The sequence below is a fragment of the Typopeltis vanoorti genome, chromosome 6 (assembly GCF_054136105.1).
Source record: "Typopeltis vanoorti isolate ZY-2024b chromosome 6, IOZ_Tvanoo_1.0, whole genome shotgun sequence".
NCBI lineage: Eukaryota > Metazoa > Arthropoda > Arachnida > Uropygi > Thelyphonidae > Typopeltis > Typopeltis vanoorti.
Window position 1 is genome coordinate 48,391,782 of NC_143554.1, and position 21,564 is coordinate 48,413,345.

The 21,564-nt window shown below is 36.9% G+C and overlaps 1 protein-coding gene across 1 annotated transcript in view; it reads right to left on the reverse strand.

Moving 5' to 3' along the window:
• The window catches only part of LOC150105439 (polycystin-1-like protein 1), a 724,085-nt gene that overhangs the window by 278,179 nt on the left and 424,342 nt on the right, over positions 1–21,564 (reverse strand). Inside the window, exon 30 of the mRNA XM_090394152.1 lies at positions 20,056–20,162. Coding sequence (XP_090250278.1) covers positions 20,056–20,162 — 107 coding nt within the window. The remainder of the gene's footprint in view (positions 1–20,055; positions 20,163–21,564) is intronic.

Sequence of the window (21,564 nt, forward strand, 5' to 3'; positions counted from 1 at the left end):
ATGTAAGGACATTAGTTATCAGTTACATTTTAAATTGTTTCTACAATTACTTAGTTTAGTACTGTGTGCCTGTCACATTTATCACTGTGCTCTGATGATGATGGGTAGAAAACAGGCAAAATATTAATGAGTTTAAAAAATTTATTTTTTGCCTCTTAGTGTTGGTTATATCATTAAACAATATTAATAATGAACAACACCTAAGCCTTTCTTTACGTACACACATGCACATGTATACAGAAAGACCGAATGTAAAAATGTGGAAACACCAATTTCATTTTTAAGAATTACAAAATAAAGGTCATAGTTTAAAAGACCAAAACTGGTGAGATCTTTCTGAGCAATAAATACAAAATGTTATATTCAGGCAATGACAATCAAGGAAAAGAAGGAGTAGCCATAGTATTCAACACAAAATACGAGGCTAATCTTCTTGAATGGCAGTCAGTCTCAAGTAGAGTAATGTGGGCAAATATGAGAATGGGGAACTGGACAATGAGACTTATTTGTGCCTATGGTCCCACAGAAGGTTCTACTAAGGTAGAAGTGGAGGAATTTTTTGAGGCTTTAGAAAAAGCAACTGACACAATGAAAAAGGAAAAGTTGGTCCTCGTTGGGGATCTAAATAGCAGAGTAGGAAATGATTGTGAGACATACAAAAATATTTTGGGAAAATTTGGAGAAAAGAGCAAAGCTAATAATAATGGCAAATATCTGTTGGATTTCTGCTCAGGACATGGACTGGTTATTACTAACACCATGTTCCAACATAAAAATGTGCACAAATTCACATGGAGAGAAGAGGCTAGGAATAAGAAAAGTCTCATTGACTATGTTATTGTTGATAGTGATGTTTTCTCCTTGGTACAGGACACCAGAGTGTACAGAGGATTTGAAATTGGAAGTGATCACTATTTAGTCTTGAGCAGGATAAAATTGAATTTCATATTGAAAAGAATAACATGTAAGAAAGTTTTAAAGCGAATAAAAGTTGAGCAGCTCTCAGATGTGAACTGTAGACTAAAATACAGAAATATTATTGAAAAGAAAATGAAAGAGTTTGAGAACAGGAATCAAACCTTGGAGATTCAGTGGCAAACTCTGAAGGAAACATTGATTGATTCTGCCAGAGAGGCTTGTGGTGAGATTGTGTGCAAGGATAAAAAAATCAGAACTCCCTGGTGGACACAGGAAGTTAAAGAGGCAGTGAAGGAAAAGAAGAAAGCATATCAAAAGTTCCTGGCAAAGAAGTCAGCTTTTACTCTTACAGAATACAGAGACAAATGTAAGAAAGCTAAACAGTGTGTAAAATTTGCTAAACAAAAGTCATGGGAGGACTTTGGCAAGAATATAGAAAATAAATATCAAGAAGGTGGCAAAATATTCTGGAGGTTGTTGAAGAAGCTTAGGAATGGAGGAAAGAGTGCTGTAAAAGGAATTAGAGATGATAAAGGTGAAATGAAAACAGGAGAAAAAGATATCCTTGAAGTATGGAGTAATTACTTTGAAAAACTGCTAAATGAAACAAGCAGTGATGACAGCACAGTGATAAAAAACGCTGACCAGGCATGCAGTCAGGAATACATATCCATACTTGAAGTAGAAAAAGCCATCAAAGGCTTGAAATGTGGAAAGGCAGCAGGAGTAGATGATATTCGACCAGAAATGCTGAAGTATGGTGGTATAAGAGTCTTACAGTGGCTGAACTGCATAGTTCAGAAAGCCTGGACAGAGGGACGAATTCCCAATGATTGGAGTAGAGCTCTCATAGTACCCATATATAAAAAGGGAAATAAAACTGAATGTGAGAATTACAGAGGTATTTCCCTACTGAGTGTTCCTGGCAAGATCTATGCAAGTATACTTGAGAAATGGTTGAGAAGAATTGTGGAAGAAAAGCTTGGTGAAGAACAAGCTGGATTCAGGCCAAATAGAGGCTGTCAGGATCAGATCTTTACTTTACGACAAATAGTCGAGAAAGCATGGGAATATAACAAAGATCTGTATTTAAGTTTTGTCGATTTGGAAAAGGCATATGACAAGGTGCCAAGAGAGAAGCTATTCAATACGCTGCAGTTATATGGTGTCAATGGGGCATTATATCAAGCAATACTTAGTCTTTATTTGAGTTGTGAGTCAGCAGTTAGAATTGAAGGAAGTACAGGAAGATGGTTTAATGTTAAATCTGGTGTGAGACAAGGATGTACATTATCCCCTCTGTTATTCATTATCTATATGGATCACATTATGAAGGAATGTAGTATTAAACCTGATATCAAAATTGGAGATGTTAATGTCAGCTCTTTGCTTTATGCGGATGATGTTATACTTCTAAATAAATCCGCTACAAGTCTGCAAGATTCTCTGACTAAATTGAATAGCTGTTGTAATAGATATGGTATGAAGGTCAGCAATAAAAAGACAAAGACAATGAAAATAGGCAGAATCATTGAAAATGTCAACTGTGTTGTGAATGGAGAACCTGTGGAACAAGTAAAACATTTCAGCTACTTAGGCACAATTTTTACTGAAGATGGTAAACTAAATATAGAAATAGACAACAGAATCAGCAAAGCTGGTATGGTGGGAAGTCAATTGAATAAATTCATATGGAATAAGAAAGAAATTAGTCTGAACACTAAATTAGCTGTATACAAGACAGGGTTCAAACCAATTTTAACTTATGGATCTGAGAGCTGGGTCAGAAGTAAAACACTTGACCAAAGACTAGAGACCGCAGATATGAGAGTCCTAAGAAAGATTAGAGGCGTGAACAGATGGCATCAATGGCAATATCATATTAAAAATGAGGATATTAGGAAAGAACTTGACATTGTCAGCATCCCGGAATGCGTTAGCAGAGCTAATCTCAGATGGTATGGTCACTTAAATAGAATGGGAGAGGGAAGATTAGCAAAACAAGTGTTTTCTGCCAGGTTGGCAGGAAAACGACCCAGAGGAAGACCAAGATATAGGTGGATTGATACGGTACAAAGTGCCTTAGACGATAGAAATATAAGATCTGATAATGTTGGAGTCTTGACAAGTAACAGACTGATTTGGAGGAAAATTGTAGATAGGAAGTTAGTAATGATGTAATTTTTTCATGTAGTACTGTCATATCCTGTACACCCCTTGAGGGTACATGGCAGGAATTTGATGATGATGATGAGGTCATAGTTTACAGAGTGTTTTAATACACACTATTTCATTAGTTATTCTTTGAGATATAATTTCCTGAAGCAAAAATCCTAAATTCTATGACTCCAGTAATTGGCCTTATTGCATAATTCTCTCATAACGATCAGAATATTATTATTATTACAAATGGTTATTTTTAATAACCATTTGTAATTCTCCTCTTCATCACAATGGCTGTCAGGAACAAATACCTGGAGGATAAAAATGACAAACAGTTTTCCTCCCATTATGATTACTCTAATTCTATCATTTACAGGTTAATATCATTTGAAATTTCCTTTTTTTCTCATGACTCCAACACTAACTTATGTGCTCTTTGCCTCCTGAACAGATAAAGGTAAAGCTACGTCTTTCATATTTTTTCAAAGAGATAATAAAACAAATAAAAATACATACAGTTAATAAAACAAAATTTGATAGAACAATAATGAAAAGATTTAAAAAGAATGTCAGTTATTACTCATACGCAAATGAATAAAGAAAGAAGATCAGATTGGAATAAACATATTACACAGAATGAATTCAAAAATAATAGTTAAATTAGCATGAAACAGGAAACCAAAAGAATAGATGCATGTCTTGAAGTATTGGTAATGCAACAAGCTAAAGCTTAAGATGGGAAGAAAATGAAGAAGTAGCTCTAGTGGAGCCACCTAACACTTTGCTATAATGCTAGTCAGTTCTCTTTCTTAGACAAACAGATTATAAGTTCGTTCTTTGAAACCATAAGTAATTCTTTTAATAATTTTATATTTGTTTAACTGATATTCGACGCAATGAGTGGAAGGAGGGTAATTATTATGGGGGAATTCAACAATGGTAACATTGACTGGAAGGAGGAGAGGACACACGGGAGGAAGGAATTGGATTTTATGCAGTTATCAAGGTATAACTACCTGAGACAGCATGTAATGGAATATACTAGGTGTTCGAGAGTGCTTGACCTAGTAATTGCATCTGAGAATTTGACTATTAAATATGACCATGTTGCCACCAATTGGCAAGAGTGATCATAAGGAATTTTCAATTAAGACAGGGTATATGTGGAATTATTGGGCTGGTAAGTATGACAAGCTTAAGAGATTGCTTGGTTCAGTGCCATGGCATGTAAAACTGCAAGGGCTGGAGGTTGATAGTGCAAGGAAAGTGGTAAAGGAACGTTTGAAGGAGGTAATGGCTGACTGTATACCTAGAGCCCAGATAGTAAATCAAGTAGGGGTTAAATGGATGAATAACACCATTAAGCTTGAGCTGCAAAAAAAGAAACAACCGTGTAGGGAATTTAAGGAGAAAGGTGGCCTGCAGGAACATGAATAGTATAAAGCACAGGCCAGAAGGATAATGAGTGTGGAAAGAAAAGCAAAAGCGGATTATGAAAGGAAATTAGCCACGCAAGCTAAAGAGAATCCCAAACAGTTTTTTCAGTATGCTGCAAGTAAAAGAAAAAAATGTATATGGCAAAATGATTTTAAGGAATGCCGATGGTAGGGAGGTAACTGAATCAGTTGATATAGTGGAATTACTGAGCGAGCACTTTGCAAGAGTATATCATCCAATAGCTTATAAGGGAATTGAGGAGAATGAAATGGAGGTGAATAGTATATTACAAAACCTTAATGTGAATACATCTGTGGGATTGGATGGTATACCAGCTCGGGTCTTACGTGAAGTGGCTAAAGAATTGTCAGTGCCCTTGAACATTTTTTTTAAATTTGAGTCTCGGGGTTGGTCCCAAGAGGGTGGAAAAAGGGGAAAATAGTTCCACTGCATAAAGGAGGTTCCAAGACTGCTGATGCAAATTACCGACCGATCAGCATATCAGAAGTCGTTGTCAAGGTTTTGGAGAAAGTAGTCAAGAGAAAAATACAGGAATGTATGGGAGACAGCATGTTTTTGTGAAGGGTAGATCATGTCCCAGTAACTTGCTCACGTTTTATAACACAGTGACGGCTGAACTGGATAAGGGTAATGGGTATACAGTGATACTGCTGGACCTTGCTAAGGCCTTTGACAGGATACCACATGGAATTCTAATCAGTAAACTGCAGCACATATGGATGGATATATAGGGTTGGCGAGATGGATAGGAGGGTGGTTGATGGAGAGATATCAGAAAGTAGTTTATTCAGGAGTAGAGTCCAAAAAGAAGGCCTGTGACTAGTGGTGTGCCACAGGGTTCTGTTCTTAGACCTCTACTATTTAATTCATTCATTAATGATACAGGAAAGGATCTGAGAGGAACTGTTCATTTGTTTGCTGATGATGCAACTTGGGTAGAGCAATAGTGAATGCACATGATGTCAAAATTTTGCAGGATGATTTGGAGAGATTGGAGGACTGAGCTAAGGAGAATGGATGTCAATTGAATGTGGCAAAGTGTAATGTGTGAATTTTGGGGTGAAAAATTAGCAGCAATATACCACATTATATCAGAGTCTGCCAGGCAGCGTCGGTGAATAAACTACTCCAAACTTGTGTTCTCCAGTTTACCGTTATTGCGAGTGTTTTTTCATCGAAATTAACCATCAAATAAAAACCGTAACAGCAGGTGCTGAACAGTGGAATACTCCAGTACAACCTGTAAGTACTTAAAGTGTATTAAATCAGCTATCCTTCCAATTCAAAATCAGCCACGTGTAAGTGCTCACAATGCCTACCATACCTAGCAAAGATGGTGGCATCAAAAGCGAATGGAGAACGAGAACCACATGTCTTGCCAGCACAGTGCCGTCGATCGCCACCAACAAACCTATTACGTGCTGCAGCTGCAAAACTGGTGTCACAGACAAAAAAAAAAGGCATATTCTGCGAGTTCTGTTGCCACTGGTTGCACTCTTCCTGTGCGAAAATAGACGAAGCTGCTTATCGAACTTAACCAGCCGTTCGTCTGTTCACTGTGCCACCCTTTGGTAAAACAACTTCTGAACATAGGTAAACGTGTCGAAAACCTCGAACAGCACATCAATGCTTTAAATGAAACTTTTACCTCCAAAACACGTGCAGTTGAAGCTAAGCTAGAACAAATTGAAAACTAGCGCAATGCAAGCTCTACTTCGCCAGCGAAAGAACTTTGCATCTTATCGCATCAACAGTAAACGACTTGATGGAGGCTAAACACAAAAAACTCAATGCCATTATTTTGAACTTCCTGACGGAAAATGGAAAATCATTACTAAGAGGACATCAACAAACTAGCTGAAGAATGCAACATCGAATCTAAGAATATCGTCAGGTGCCATCGTTTTGGGCCTATAAATAAAAGGAAGGACGGAACGAACTTTCCGTGACTAGTAAAAGTGACTTGCGACACGCACATCAAAAATAATAACAGCGATCAACAAGTTCAAAGACACCTGCCCCCAATCGCGCACATGTGCACAACCAGACTCATCATTTGCACAAAGGGAACAAAGACGCCAGCTTCGAAGACAACTCAAAGAAAAACGTGACAAAATGGTGACAACAGTTGGACCATTGACTACAGACAAAATAAACTGGTGAAAAAAACAAGTGATGCAATTAGCAGCCACTGCATAGGAAATGTGCAAGACCCCATGCGGTTCAACATATGAATCACAAAACCCTACACATCCACTTCACCAACATCCATGGCCTAAATTCCAACCTGAATAGTATCCACTACCACCTACTCTTCCTGGCAGAAACTCAAATCTCACCTCCCCCCAGCACCACTTATCTCAACCTTTCAAACTACTCACTCTTTAACAACTTTCATCCTAAGGATGGTGTCTGCATATACATCCACTTTGACATACCTTGCCAGAGTGCACCCAACTTTGACCTTCTTTGGTTGAAAATATCCCTTCCCCACTCAGTCCAATTCATCTGCTGTCTCAATCGCTCCCCCAACACAACCAACCACCTTGAGCTCTTTAATTTCCTCTCCCTAAAAATCAACTTTCTCCAATCCCACTTTCCCAACAGCAAAAACATACTCCTAAGAGATTTTAACATCCACAACACTAGCTGGCTTTCCTCCTCCAGTTATACAGATCTTGCAGGCAGAGACGCTGAAACATTTGCCATCGCTAATGACCTTACAAGAATACTAGATAACCCCAAACCACTCCCCAAACACCCTAGATCTCTTCCTCACCAATGACCCCTCCAAATACACAGTGAAAGTAGTGAGCCCCTGGGCAATTCTGACCACAACCTAGTGCTCATCTCCTCCCCCATTCAACAATGTTTACACAGATCCCCCCCATAAGAGTAGTTTGGCACTATAACAGTGCCAAGTGGGACAGCCTCTGCAACCTTCATGCTGCATTCCCATGGTTGGACTATTGCTTCCGGCCTTCCAACCCAAACATATGCACCGAGCTTATTACCAAAGTAATCCTCACCAGCATGAATACATACATTCCACACAGCACTCTGAAATGACATTCCCTAATTAAACCCTGTCCAAAAGATGTGCCAAGGCTGTAGAGATGAAACACCACACATACCAGAACTGGCTGAAATCAAGAACCTCATCCTCCTTCAAAGCTTACATCGAAGCCCGTAATAGATGCAAAAAAAAAAAAAAAACAATCAATGCTTCCAAAACAGAGTTTGAAAGAGCAAAAAGCAGGAAACTAGCAGCTTGTCCAAATGGCAGCCGAGCCTTTTGATCTCTCGCCAAAGCAATTGGCCATAATTTCTGTCCAACACTATTCCTCCCCTATCATACCCAGGTGGCTCTACTGCATCATCACCAGCAGAAAAAGCCAATCTTTTGGTTTCATACTTTGCTTCAAATGCATGCATAACTGACGATGGTAAATGTCCCCCAACCATTCCAGCCACCCAACATACAATGCCCCTATATCCTTTTGCCAGGATGAGATTTAAAAAATACTGTCCAAATTAGACACAAAAAAGTCTCCTGGCCTTGATGGTATTCCCCCAGTTGTTCTGAAAGTATGTGCTCCAGAAATGACCATATCCTATGTCATCTATATCCCACAGACTGGAAATTGGCCTATATTCAGACCATTCCCAAGAAGCGTGACAGGTCACTGCCATCTAATTACCGCCCTATCTTGCTTACCTCAGTCCTGTCAAAAGTAATGGAAAAAATCATCAATTCCCAACTCCTACACTATCTTGAAGACATTCACCAAATAGATGACCACCAGTATGGATTCCACCACTGTCGATCAACAGGAGATCTACTCACATACATCACCCATCTCTGGACAAATGCTATGGAGAGGTTTGGCGAATCTCCAGTGGTTGCACTAGATATCTCCAAAGCCTTTGACTGGGTCTGGCACAAAGGACTATTAGGCAAACTACCATCATTCGGTCTGACCCAGGACTTCTGTAGTTGGATTGCCAGCTTTCTGTCTGGGCGCACACTGTGTGTGATGGTGGACGACTCCCTATCCTCTCACCACTCAATTAATGCTGGGGTCCCACAAGGTTCTGTTCTCTCACCAACCCTCTTCCTGCTATATATCAATGACCTACTGCAATTGACCTCCAACCCAATACACAGTTTTGCAAATGACAGCACACTTCACTCCTTGCTTGCATTTGATAAGCCTTACCCTTCACAACTCACCTCAACCTACAGAACATCAACCACCACCACCCTCAACTCCAAACTCCAAGCCATCCTACAATGGGGGTTCGGATAACCTCATACATTTCAATGCCAACACCCAGTTCTGTACTATTTCCCATAAAAAATAACTATTTTTCCCCAGTATCCTTGTTGACGATACCCAAATTTCCAGAGAGTCTGAGATCTCGCTTCTTGGAATCACCCTCACATCAAACCTCTACTGACATAAACATATTACAACCATTGCATCCTCAGCTTCAAAAAAACTAAGATTTCTCTTTCGCTCAAGACGTTACTTCACCACCGAACAGCTGCTAATATTATACAAATCACAAATCCACCCAGCTATTGAATACTGCTCCCACATATGGGGTGGGATCCCTAAAAGCTCTCTCAAAATGCTCGACTCAATACAGAGGAGAGCAATTAGACCTATCAATGATCCATCCCTTACCAACTCTCTCCCTCCACTTTCACACAGGCGTACAGTCTCTGCAGTATGTATATTCTACAAATATTTCCATGGGAAATGTTATTCTCATATTCCTGTGTGATTTTCTTTTAGGCATGGATCGCTGGCTACAAAAAGGTACTTTGAAGAAAAAAGATGTTACATTTGAAAAGGAGGACAAACCAGCAGCTCACTCCATTACTTCGCCAGGTGAGCCAACGACAAAAAAAAAGATGATAACCAAACAATGCACTCCAAGGTTTGTTTGTCAGAAGAGCTTTCAGCAAAAGAAACCACTTCAATCATTGTTTGCAAAACGCGACAGAAGTGGGGCAGTGGGGGAAAGACCTCCCAATAAAAAACGAAAATACGAAGAAAGTTACTTGAATATGGTATTCACAAAAACAAATGACTGTCAGCCTCTCTGTGTGATTTACGGAAATGTGGTGACCAACAGTTCCATGTTTCTTCTAAACTGCGGCATCATTTCGAGGGAAACCATCCAGAGTTGAAAGATAAACTGTCTGGTTTTTTCAAGAGGAAGTGCAATGAAATTTTGGCTTCACATAAAACTATGACAACACTTGCTAAAACCAATAATGAAAAAGCACTGGAAACTTCCTACCCAATAAGTTATCGTGTAGCTCGAGCTGTGAAGCTCATACCATTGCAGAGCCTCTTATTAAACCTTGTACAATCGATATTGTCAAGTGTTTGCTTGATGAAAAGGCTGTTAAGTTAGTCACCAACATTCCTTTGTCAAATAACACTGTTGCTAGACGAATCAGCGATATGGCTGATGACGTGAAAGAGACACTTGTCAGTTACATCAAGTGTACCAAATTCACACTACAAATGGATGAACTGATTGACGTCGCAGGGTTGGCGGTTTTAATGGTATTTGTTCGTTATGTTTACTTACAAAGCTATCAGGAGGACCGTCTTCTTTGCAGACCACTACCAACCGACACATCAGGGGTGAAATATTTAAGCTTTTGGATGAATTCTTCTCATCAAATGAAATACTGTGGGAAAACTGTGCAGATATATGCACTGATGGTGCAAAGGCAATGATGGGTCACAATGCTGGAGCTATTGCCAAAATTAAAGATAAGGCAAGAAATGTAGCAGCAGCCGTTCTTCATAAACTATGCTAGCCTCGAGAAAAATGCCTTCTGAGCTTATGATGGTGTTGAATGATGCCATAAAAATAATAAACTATATAAAATCTTGACTTCTTAAAAGTAGGCTCTTCAAACTAAAGTGTGACGATATGGGAAGCCACCATGAGTCCTTCCTGCTGTACACTGAAGTAAGGTGGTTGTCTCGAGGAAAAGTGTTGACACGTTTGATGGAACTGCTTGCAGAGGTAGCAACATTTTTGATGGATCATAACACTCTATCGGAGACGGTTTTAAATGATGAAGACTGGGTGTGCAAACTGGTGTATTTGGCTGACATTTTTATCAAAATGAACAAAATGAATCTATCATTGCAAGGAAAAACTGCCACAGTTTTTGATGCAAACGCCAAAGTGTCTTCTTTTAAGAGGAACTTATGTATTGGTTGGAGTGCGCGGAAAAGGAAGACATAGATTGCTTCCCTCTTACAAAAAGCTTCTTGAATGAAAATAACATCAAGATTCAAGAAAAAATACAGAAAAATATTCAGGCGCATCTCGAAGCTTTGAAAGACTTGTTTGAACATTATTTTCTGACAACTCAAGAGAAGGTGCTGATAACTTTGAATGGGTACTGAATGTGTTCAGCGTGAACAAGAAATCACCCAGCTTAAACTCAGCGGAATACGAGATGCTGTGAGATGTCAAATCCTCATAGATTTGACATCTCACAGCGAACTAAAAATGCATTTCAAAACCAAAGTCTACAGGAGTTTTGGCTGCATTTACAAGATGAATTCAAAATCTTGTCTGAGAAAGCAAAATTAGTACTGCTGCCTTCATCAACTACATATCTCTGTGAAGTGGGATTCTCCGTCTATACAGGTACCAAAACAAAATACAGAAGCCGCTTAAATGCAGACTAGTCATTCACCTGCAATTATCATCAATTGAACCTAAAATATGAAAACTGTGCAAAAAAATGCTACCACAGGTGTCTCATTAGACGTTTATACGTTATTCCATGTTATGTCTTAATTTAGGCCTACTGTTGCACTGTAGTTAGTAAAATTAAATAGGAATAGTCTTCTATAATGAATAATAAAAATTTCGAATAACAAGTAATGAACGAATGTGTATTTGAATTGAATTGGATGTAACGATTAAATTGGAGGAACTGAGTTTATTGTATGGACCTTATTGTAAGACAGATAGAAATTGTCTATCTATATCTCACAATATAAAGATATTGTAAGACATATATTAACTTGTAAGACATACGGTAGAACTAAGGGGCTCCGCCATAGAAATTGATTCTAAAAAGGGCTCCACGAGTCAAAAAGGTTGGGAACCGCTGGTCTACACACCATCTAGTCAAAAATTTAATATCTCCTAGAATGCTTCCTTCTAAATACAAAAATCTTCTGGCTGAACAATAAAATTTCCACAATACAGTATTAGAAAGTATTCAAATGTCATATTGCTGGTCTTCAAATCCATGTTTCTTTCTAACCTTCCATTAACGGTACTTTAATTCATTAATTATAAAAATCAGAATTCTCTTCCCATTGCTGACAGGTGGTGGGTACTGCAAAAAAAAATAAGCTGTTCTGTTGTAATGGAATGCCCAACACATTACATGATCTGTTTCAAATGCGCAGGACAAGAAGGGAAGCTGCAGAATGCATGTTCTACAATTTCCAATTGGTAACAGATTTTCCAATTGGTCACATATTGGATCTCTGATGCTAAAGTACCTCCCCATTTGATGGTATTGACTGGAAGGCATATGCAATTCTCCAAGCAACATTCCTCCTGTTAGGGTATCCTTGGAATCAATAAGTTATGAAACAAAGTGTTGTTGTTAGTACCCAACTGTGGGAGTTTAGCAGTGAAAGAGATTAAAGATTTCTTTATATCAAATTTTACTTTTTTATATGGGAAGAATGTCAATGTCAGGGTATTGTAGCAGTCTTACAGTTAAGCACAGAGAGGTGTAAGATTTAGCAACAATCTTAGCTTTTGGACCTTTAAAATCATTTACAGGGGAAGATGAAAACCCAGATAGTACAGGAGAAGGTCTGCACATATGTGATTAGTCTGCAATATTTTATGGATTTTTTAAGCTGTATTGCTTAAATAGCAGAATTTTTAAGACTGGAAGTCCAAATCCTCCATGCTTCATTGAGAGCTGAAGAAATTCCTTGTTAACAACTTGGTATCAGTATCAGTTGGACAAAAAAAATTACATAGGCTTACTATATAATTGCTTTTCTGCAGCTCTGTGATGTCTGTGATATTTAGTATGTACAACTAAGCAGGAAAGATTAAGGTTTTGAGTACTATGGCTTTAGAAGAAAAGGGAAGTGTCCCTATTTTCCAGTCTTCTAAGGTTTCAACATTCTTGTATATATAAGTTCTAGAACTGGTAATATTGGGTAAGTGGAGAAGGAAATTCCAAGTATAAAGAAGGGTTCTCTCTCTTAGGGGTTAGTCCAAAAGGAATGCCTCCAGGATCCCTTTCCAAAAACTTTTAATTTTGTCTTGTCTTCATTAATAGCTAATCCACTGCTTTTGCTGAATTTCTCCAAAATAATAAAATATATATATATGGAATCATTATCCTATAAAGATCCCACTAAATCATTGGCATATGCTAATAAATTATTTTCTTTTATAGTTGAATGAACTGTTATTCCTTGCACAGCATGTGTATTGTCGACTTCCTGTAAGAAAGGTTCGAGAACCAATGAAAAGAGCAGTGGAATCTTAGTCCACTGCTCTCTTTTTTTTTTGGACAACCTTGCTTGACTCCTTTCCAAATTTTTATTTGGTCTGACAGGAATCCATTAACTAGGAGATGGGTAGTTGAATTGGCATTTGACTCCTAAGTGGATTAGATCACATAGTAGAAATAGATTAAATTCTACTGCTCGACCTGGTACTCTGTGCACCTGTGTGCTTTTAATTATGTATCTCATTCCCACTTTGAGCCTGTTATTGATAATGCAAAAAAACATCTTGTAGTCAGTATTAAATAGAGAAATAGGTCTTCAGCTGCTGAATAAGGTGTGATCTCTATTAGGTTTTGGAATGAGGACAGTATGCCTTGCTACAAATTCACTTGGTATGTGTCCTGATGAGAGAAAAGAATTAAATAGTGTAACTAGAATGTGAAGAATAAAATCCCAGGCCTCACAATAAAGTTCTATCCCTAGACCATCAGGTCCTGGGGATTTTCTTGTCTGGCATTCTTTATAGGCTGTGGTAACTTCAGATGCCATAATGGGTCTGTCAGGTCCATCTTGGATATTATTATTATTATTTTCGTGACACTTCCAAGGAGTCCGAAGACTCATCGCGGGAGGACACCTATTGTACAACTCACCATCTCCACCTCTACACTGAACCTCATCTACATCAGTGCCATCTACTGCCCATCACCACCACAGCTAGTATTTTTTGACTGCAAATTGCATGTGTTCTGAAGGGTTGATATGTCTGTATGCGGGATGAAAAACCCGAGTTTCCGGGAGAAAAAACCCTGCTACCTTCATATGAGATCAACTAACTCACCTTCGATTGAAAAAGTCCATATAAAGATTCCTCCTGTCATAATGAGACTCGAACCTAGGCCTTTTCCAATTGAAGGGTGCAACGTACTGTCATTCTTCCAATTGCGCTACAAACAGGAAAGCCATTAATGTTCCAATAGTTATAATTTCCAACAGTAATATTGTCTTCAAACAGATTTTTATAGTGTTTTTGAAGAAGTCAAGGATGTCTTGAGGGATATGCTTCTCCATCAACGCAGATTTGAGTGATAGTCCTTTCTTTGCGAAATTTAGTGAATTGTCTATTGAAGAATGAAGTTGAAGGGCTATCTGCTAAGTGCTGCTGTATTCTTATTTTAAAATTTCTTTCTTCTACTTGTTTCTACTGAATGTTAATGTTTCTAATGATGTTGCTACATTGTATACCACTGTGTTGGGTTGCTAGGAACCAGTTTCTCTCTTTGTACAGGTCCTTCAACTTTTTTCTTTTAAGGAAAGCCTGTTCATTTCCCCATTCAATCATATTCTGTTTTACTGCTTGTTTGAATTTTAACAAAGTATCTCAATTCCAGGAAACATTATTCCAATTTGAGCAGAGGGTCTGGAATTCAGTTGAAAAGATCAACAAGAACTGGATTATGACATGTTGATGTCAAGATGTTTTATCTGAATTATCCTATTTATAAGGGAAAAAGAGATATAAATTAGATCAAGACTAGCACCAATACCTCGATTTATCTACGTGCAAGCCTACGTGTATTAGGATTACGAATTCTCAATATGTCTACTAGCTGAGATTGTAGAGACATATTCTGAACTGTGCAAATCTCACTTTTCAACTCCTGGAGTGTCCTACTATTTTGTCTAATGAGGGTTTTCAGTACAATTCCAGTCTCCAGCTGCTATGATGTAGTGGGCACTGTATAAATATAGCTCCAATTCCTGGAAGAATTTTCTTCTAACTGCATTGGATGGTGCACACAAACATTTATAAACCTTATTACATATCCACAGAATTTTCAGCCTATTGTCAAAATTCTCCTTTCTGCATCCCTTTCGATATTACAGAATGACCCAAGGAGAGGGTCAAGAATAAGAACTCCTACTCTAGTCCTGTTAAATCTTCCAAAGCTCCGATAAGAAAGAAGTGGATATCTATCTGTGAAAGTTTTTGTATCTTTTTTATACCTGCAGAAGTATGTTTCTTGGAGAAACAAAAATCTGATATTAATCATAACATAAGTTTCCATATAGTTTCTTGTTTAATTTGCCTGTGGAATCCTCATACATTTCATAAGGCAATGCAGAAAGGAGATGCTATGTTTAGTAGTCACTGGTAAGTCTTTAACTTCTACATTTTGGATGAACCCGATGAAGTCATCAATATGTGAAGAAGCAATTGTGTAGTCTGCTTCTTGTGAACTGCTTTCCAGTTTTTTACAGTTGCTTTCCATTATTTCAATTTCATGCCTATCATTCTTGATTTGGAAGATAGTTATTTTCTTTTCATGTAGATGATAATCTAACTAACAAAACTTTGAATCAGTAAACTTTATTATTATTTATCAAATTGAGAGAACTTTGAATCAGTAAACTATGATTTTTTCTTTACTTGTATCTCTTGCTTTTCCTTTATTAGATGCAATAACCTGAAGATCTCATCAGGTTCATCCAAAATCTAGAACTTAAAGACTTACCAGTGACACTTCACTAATCATATCATGAGATGGTTCTTCATAGTCCATAAAGTCTTCTGAGCCTGAAGAGATTTCATTTGATGATCTGCAACCTTGTCCATCTTTACATTTTTTATTACTGCTTTTTCTTTTAGATGTACTTCGTTTTTCTAATTTTTTTTTTATTTATCCTCAATATTTTTTATTAATTCATCTTTGCTTTTTGATGATTTTATCACATGTTAAGTTCTTTCAGTTGTCTTACTTGCTTTTCTGTTTCTTCTCCAGTTTCAACCTTTACTGAGGTCTCAAGATGAGACCTCAGTAAAGTTTGAAACTCAGTGGAAGCCAGACCCAGAAGTGATACCAAGGTTGAATTAATGCAGAAGTCATATTTCCATATGCAAGTAATCAAAAGGTGTCATATATTATTACTAAAATACTCTTGATTAGGGATAGATGGTGAACGTTTTTTCACTTGTTTATATTTTAAATTAAAGATGCGAAGAAATTATATTCTTGGTTTCATCTTTTATCCAAGTGTAAGAAACAAGGTTTGTAAGTGAAGTAACTTCGTTACTGGGATACTTGTATATAGAGGCTCATAATTTCACATCAATTGCCTTGTGTCCCATAATACAATGCACATATCCTTATGGACATCCTTAAGTATTTACTTGGTTTCCCATTCTTCCTTTTTTTATTTTATTCAACATCGTTCTTTACATTTTGTATTTTTAAATAGCATGATTTCTTATTTTTAATTGTTTCTATTTCTGTATTATTCCACATACATACTTTATTAGTAGTAGTAACAGTAGTAGTAGTAACATTTGACTCCCAAGGCAAACACTCTTTGTAGGAGGTCCATACACTTGGAAGCAAAAAGATTATTGAACTGTGCCTTAAATCTATTCAGAGTTGCTGCATTCACCATGCTTTCCATGTGGTGAGTGTTGTTAGGTGTGAATGGTTAATAAAAGACAAAAATATATGTACAGCAAGATTGTCTTTCGTGGATGCAGTCTTAACAGTTAATTAAAAATGCAAATCATTTTGTGTTTCTACTTGGCATAACAACTTGGAAGAACAAAATGCAGATTACACAATAATAAGAAAAAATATGCTTTCGTGTAACCTGCATTTTAATCTTCTCATATGCGAACTAGAAATGCAAAATACAAACAACAGCTTGTTTCAAAAGTTACTGGATAGGGAAGACAAAAACTGTTGGAATAAGTGAGATATGTGTAGATGTGGATGACATCCTAACAGGAATAGATATGGAAGTGTATAATGCATTCTGTGAAGATAGAAAGGGTAAAATGGGAGGTGGAGTGCTATTGATGGTAGAAAAAGAGTTATGTCCATATAAGGTAGAGATGCAACAGGGGAGTGGTAGTGGTTTTATGTGGTATGGTGTGAGATAGAGATGAATAGAAGGAAATGTTTTGTTGGATGTTGCTATAGGCCTGGTAATGTCGAGGATAGCGACAAAAATGTATAAGCAAATTAGCCAATCAAATGGGAAATAGTGATCACTATGGATGATTGTAATTACAGCAATATAGATTGGGATGAACATATAGCAACTGCAACAACTGCAAGTAAAAAAATTAGTTTCTGAATTTTTTGAGGGACAACTAAATCAGTAAGTAACAGAGAGCACATGAGTATTGTGGGTCTTCGAGTTGATAATCTCATCCCTCCAGTTGGTGAGAATGACCATCAAGTGATTACCTTGATGTTTACCAGTCATATGAGAAATTTTGTAAGGGAATTAAAAGTCTAGGGATTATGAGAAATTCAGGAGGTAGCTTGTGGCTATGCCATGAAATCAGGAGTTGGATGGAAAGGAGATCAATGCTGCTTGGATGATATTCAAGAACAACTGTCTAGTTAAAGCAATGTCTAAATATATTCCAAAGGTCAGAAGGTTAAATAAGGTACATGTGAAATGGATGCATGAAGAGATTAAGCAAGCAATACAGAGAAAAAAAAAGGCATTATGGAGGACACATAAGGGTAGTGGTCATAATCAATTCCATGAGGAATACAGGAAGGCAAGGAGGGTGACTCAGTTGGTAAGAGTAGAAGTTAGTTCATCAGCCAGAAAAAATAATCCTAGGAAGTTCTTAGTTCTTTGGATATGCAGTCTACAAAAAAAAGAATGATTATGGTAGGATGGTAATCATTGGAGAAAATGATATATGGACAACTGCTGTAGAGGATATTTAATAAGCAGTTCATAAAGGTCTTTCATTCATGTGAATGTGACATCATGGAGAGTGTGAGAGCAGTGGATCAAGAGGAGGAGAGACTGACTGCAAGTGAGCAAGAGATATATGGGGAAGTGAGTAAACTTGATATTAATAAGGCTGTGGGACTTGATGATTTTTCAATGCATATTTTGAAGGAATGTGCCAGGGAGCTGACATCTACCCTGACATATTTTGTTTAATATGAGTTTTACACTGAGTCAAGTTCCAAAGGAGTGGAATGGAATGAAGACAAGATTGTACTGCTTCATAAAGTAGTTGACAGAACTCAAGTATCAAATTATAGGCCAATCTGTGTCAGGTGTTGTGGTTAAAGTGTTAGAGATGCTGATGAGAATCAGGATTCACAACTGGGTTGACAACAATGGTATTATCTTTCATGGACAGAATGAATTTGCTAAAGGGAGGCTACTTACATATTACACTTACATGTAATATGTAAGTAGCAAAAGGAATTTGCTACTTACATATTACAATAAGGTGACAGCAGCGGACATGGGAGATAGATACACAGTAGTATAATTAGACTTTTGCAAAGGGTTTTGATAAATTACCGGATGATAAGTTGATAGTCAAACTAGAGTGGAAGGGGTCGGATATTAGACTAGTGCATTGAGTCGGAGATTAGCTATCTGACAGGTATCAGCAAGTTGTGTATGGGGGGGGGGTAGCAATATCCCTAAAGAGGAAAATCACTAGGGGGGGGGTTGTTTTAGGGCCATTGCTGTTTAACCTGTGTGCTAATGATATTGGCCAATGATTTGGATGGGGATATTCAGTTGTTTTGCAGATGTTACAAAGTTGGGATGAACTATGAAGAGTAAGTAGAGAAGATGTTGTGGACTTACAAGAAGACTAGAATAGTCCGAGTGAATGAGTACAGAAGTGGGGATGCCAGTTCAATGTTATGAAATGTAAGGTTTTAAAATTTGAAAAACAAAGACAAGATGTAGAATTTACCCTTGGTGGAGATATATTGTTGAGGTAGAGGAAATAAAAGATCTTGGGATGATAGTGGATAAGGATCAAAAATTTAGAGCACATACTGCCAAAATTTTGAGGTTAATACAACAAATTCTGGCAATGATACAGAGGACACTGACTTATCTAGGCAAGGAGAGTCTGATTCCATTGTATATGCCTTGATTAGGCCATTATATAGACTACTGTGCACAGACTTGATTACCTGGTTTTCAAGGGATGAGGAGATATTGGAAAGGGTCCAGAGGGGGTAGATGCTGATCTCTGGAACGATATGAAGAAAGGTTGAGAAGATGCAATTTACAGAGCCTACTGGATAGGAGGAAGAGAGGTGGTATAACAGACATGTACAAGTTGGTAAGGAGTTGTTATAGGATTAAAACTGAAGAGGAAAAAAGTATCTGACTAGCATTTAAATCTGAATATTTTCATTATATTTCAGTGTGATGTATTATCCTTTGAATCGATTGCTCATTACTGCCCATCTCACATTTAATTGTTCATGAACAAAAATTTCATAAAATGGGGGGAGATTCAAGAACTAGTGATCATCCCTGGAAGCTGTATAAGGAGGATGTGAGCAAGGGGTGTTTTTTTTTTTTTTTGTATATATATAGAGAGAGTTATGAATGGTTGGAATGTCTTGCTTGAAATTCTAGTGTCTGCAGAGAATTTGAATGTATTTAAGGCATGGTATGATGAGCTGTGTGTAACAAAGGGACCTCCCATGACGTATTTTTGACTCCATGGGGATCTTAGGAGATGATGATGATGATGATGATAATAATAATAATATTACATGTATTTTTATGGCAAAATAAGTCATGCATTTGCCTACTCCATTGCTTAGAAATCTGCATTCCACTTTTATGCTTACCTGTTAATTTTTTTTTTTTGATTAGTGCTTAAAATTAGGTTTGTGCAGTATCTCCTTATATGAGAAAAAGTATCTGACTAGCATTTAAATCTGAATATTTTCATTATATTTCAGTGTGATGTATTATCCTTTGAATTGATTACTCATAACCTGCCCATCTCACATTTAATTGTTCATGAATAAAAACAGCAGATAATAAGCATGTTAGGAAAATTAGGAAGGTCTTGGAAAAAATGATATAAGAATAAACCCAGAATGCGTAAATATCAATATATAAATTATAACTAACTTGCAATGTACAAAACTACAAATAAGTAAGTAAAACTAGCAAAGATTGATACCTTTTTAAAATTTTTATTTGTGTCTGTAAGAACAATTTCTCTTTCAATTTGGCCATCATCATCTTCTACAGATAACCAATGTTCACATTCAAAATGATAGTGTTTCTCTGAAAAAATGGTAACAAATTTTATTGGCATATTTATTTTTATACTTTATAAATGACCTTCCATGTGATATAAAAAACAACATAGAATGCAGTTCTGAAAATGGCTTTGTTTGCTTTTGTCCCGTTAACAGTAACGATTAATATCATCATACTGACACATTTAACTAATGCGATTGCAATTTTACTTCACTGACAAAATCACACATTAATATCTGAAATACTAATAAGCTAAGAAGTTAATCTGAAAACTATATTATTTATTTATTTTTATATAAAGTATAGCATTTTTATAGTAACAGTTGTCTTTAATTTGGAAAGACTTGTGTTCAAATCTTGTTTAGAATATGAAATACATTTATGAAAACTTTCAAACCAAAGGTGATTTAGGTGAGAATTAGTCAGATTTTCTAATCTGAAGGCGAAAAAGTGAAAGGGTGGTTACTTAAATATAAAGAGCTAATAAGCTTCATTTCGGCAATATAAACATTATTTAAATTAAGGGGATATTAAATACCACATTGTTTTAAAACCGAATAAGAAACTCAAAGATTGGAATCAGAGAGTTTCTTGCCAAATATAGTAAACCATAAAGAGATCAGAACTTCTCCACCTTTGCTACGAGTTGTCCGGTATTGTACTAGGGTCAATTGCATTAGCTCATGCTAGTGGTCGCCGATACTTTATAGTTTACTATATTCGGCAAGAAACTCTCTGATTCCAATCTTTGAGTTTCTTATTTGGTTTTAAAACAATGTGGGATTTATATCCCCTTAATTTAAATAAATAGTGAAAGGGTGGTTATCATATGCTTAGGTATAGTTTCGGTGCAAGACAGCCTGATAGTATTATGATAAAGAAAAGTAGATGGACAATATCAGAGATAAAGAAAAAGGCATCAGTTCTTTTATAACATTGTATAGCCAAAAGCTCTCTTTTTTGCCAATCCCATGTAGCTTAACAACAAAAAGTCAACTGGAACTGAAATCCAGAGACGACTGATACCCAGGTGGTTAGTAGTTTCTAAGTTTAACTCCCTTCACAATTGACCTTTAGTGGCTGGGATTGCTCTCGTAAATCTCTCATGAATATTGCACAACATGGATGGTCAAAATTTTGGTATCTTGTAGTACCCTTCTATCTAAATATAAACTGAGGGACAACAATAGAATTTTTATAGTACAATGTTCTAAAACATTTGGATGTGATATATCCACTTTTCAAAGCCATGTTTTTCTAACTTTCCATAAATGATATTTTAACTCATTAATTATAAATATCAAAATTCTTTTTGATGTTTATAATTACAAACATTGTTTTTCTGGGAGTAATGGAATATCCTTCAGCACATTACTAACTTCAGATTACGCAGATTCCATCCATCCATCAGTGGTCCTAACAGGCA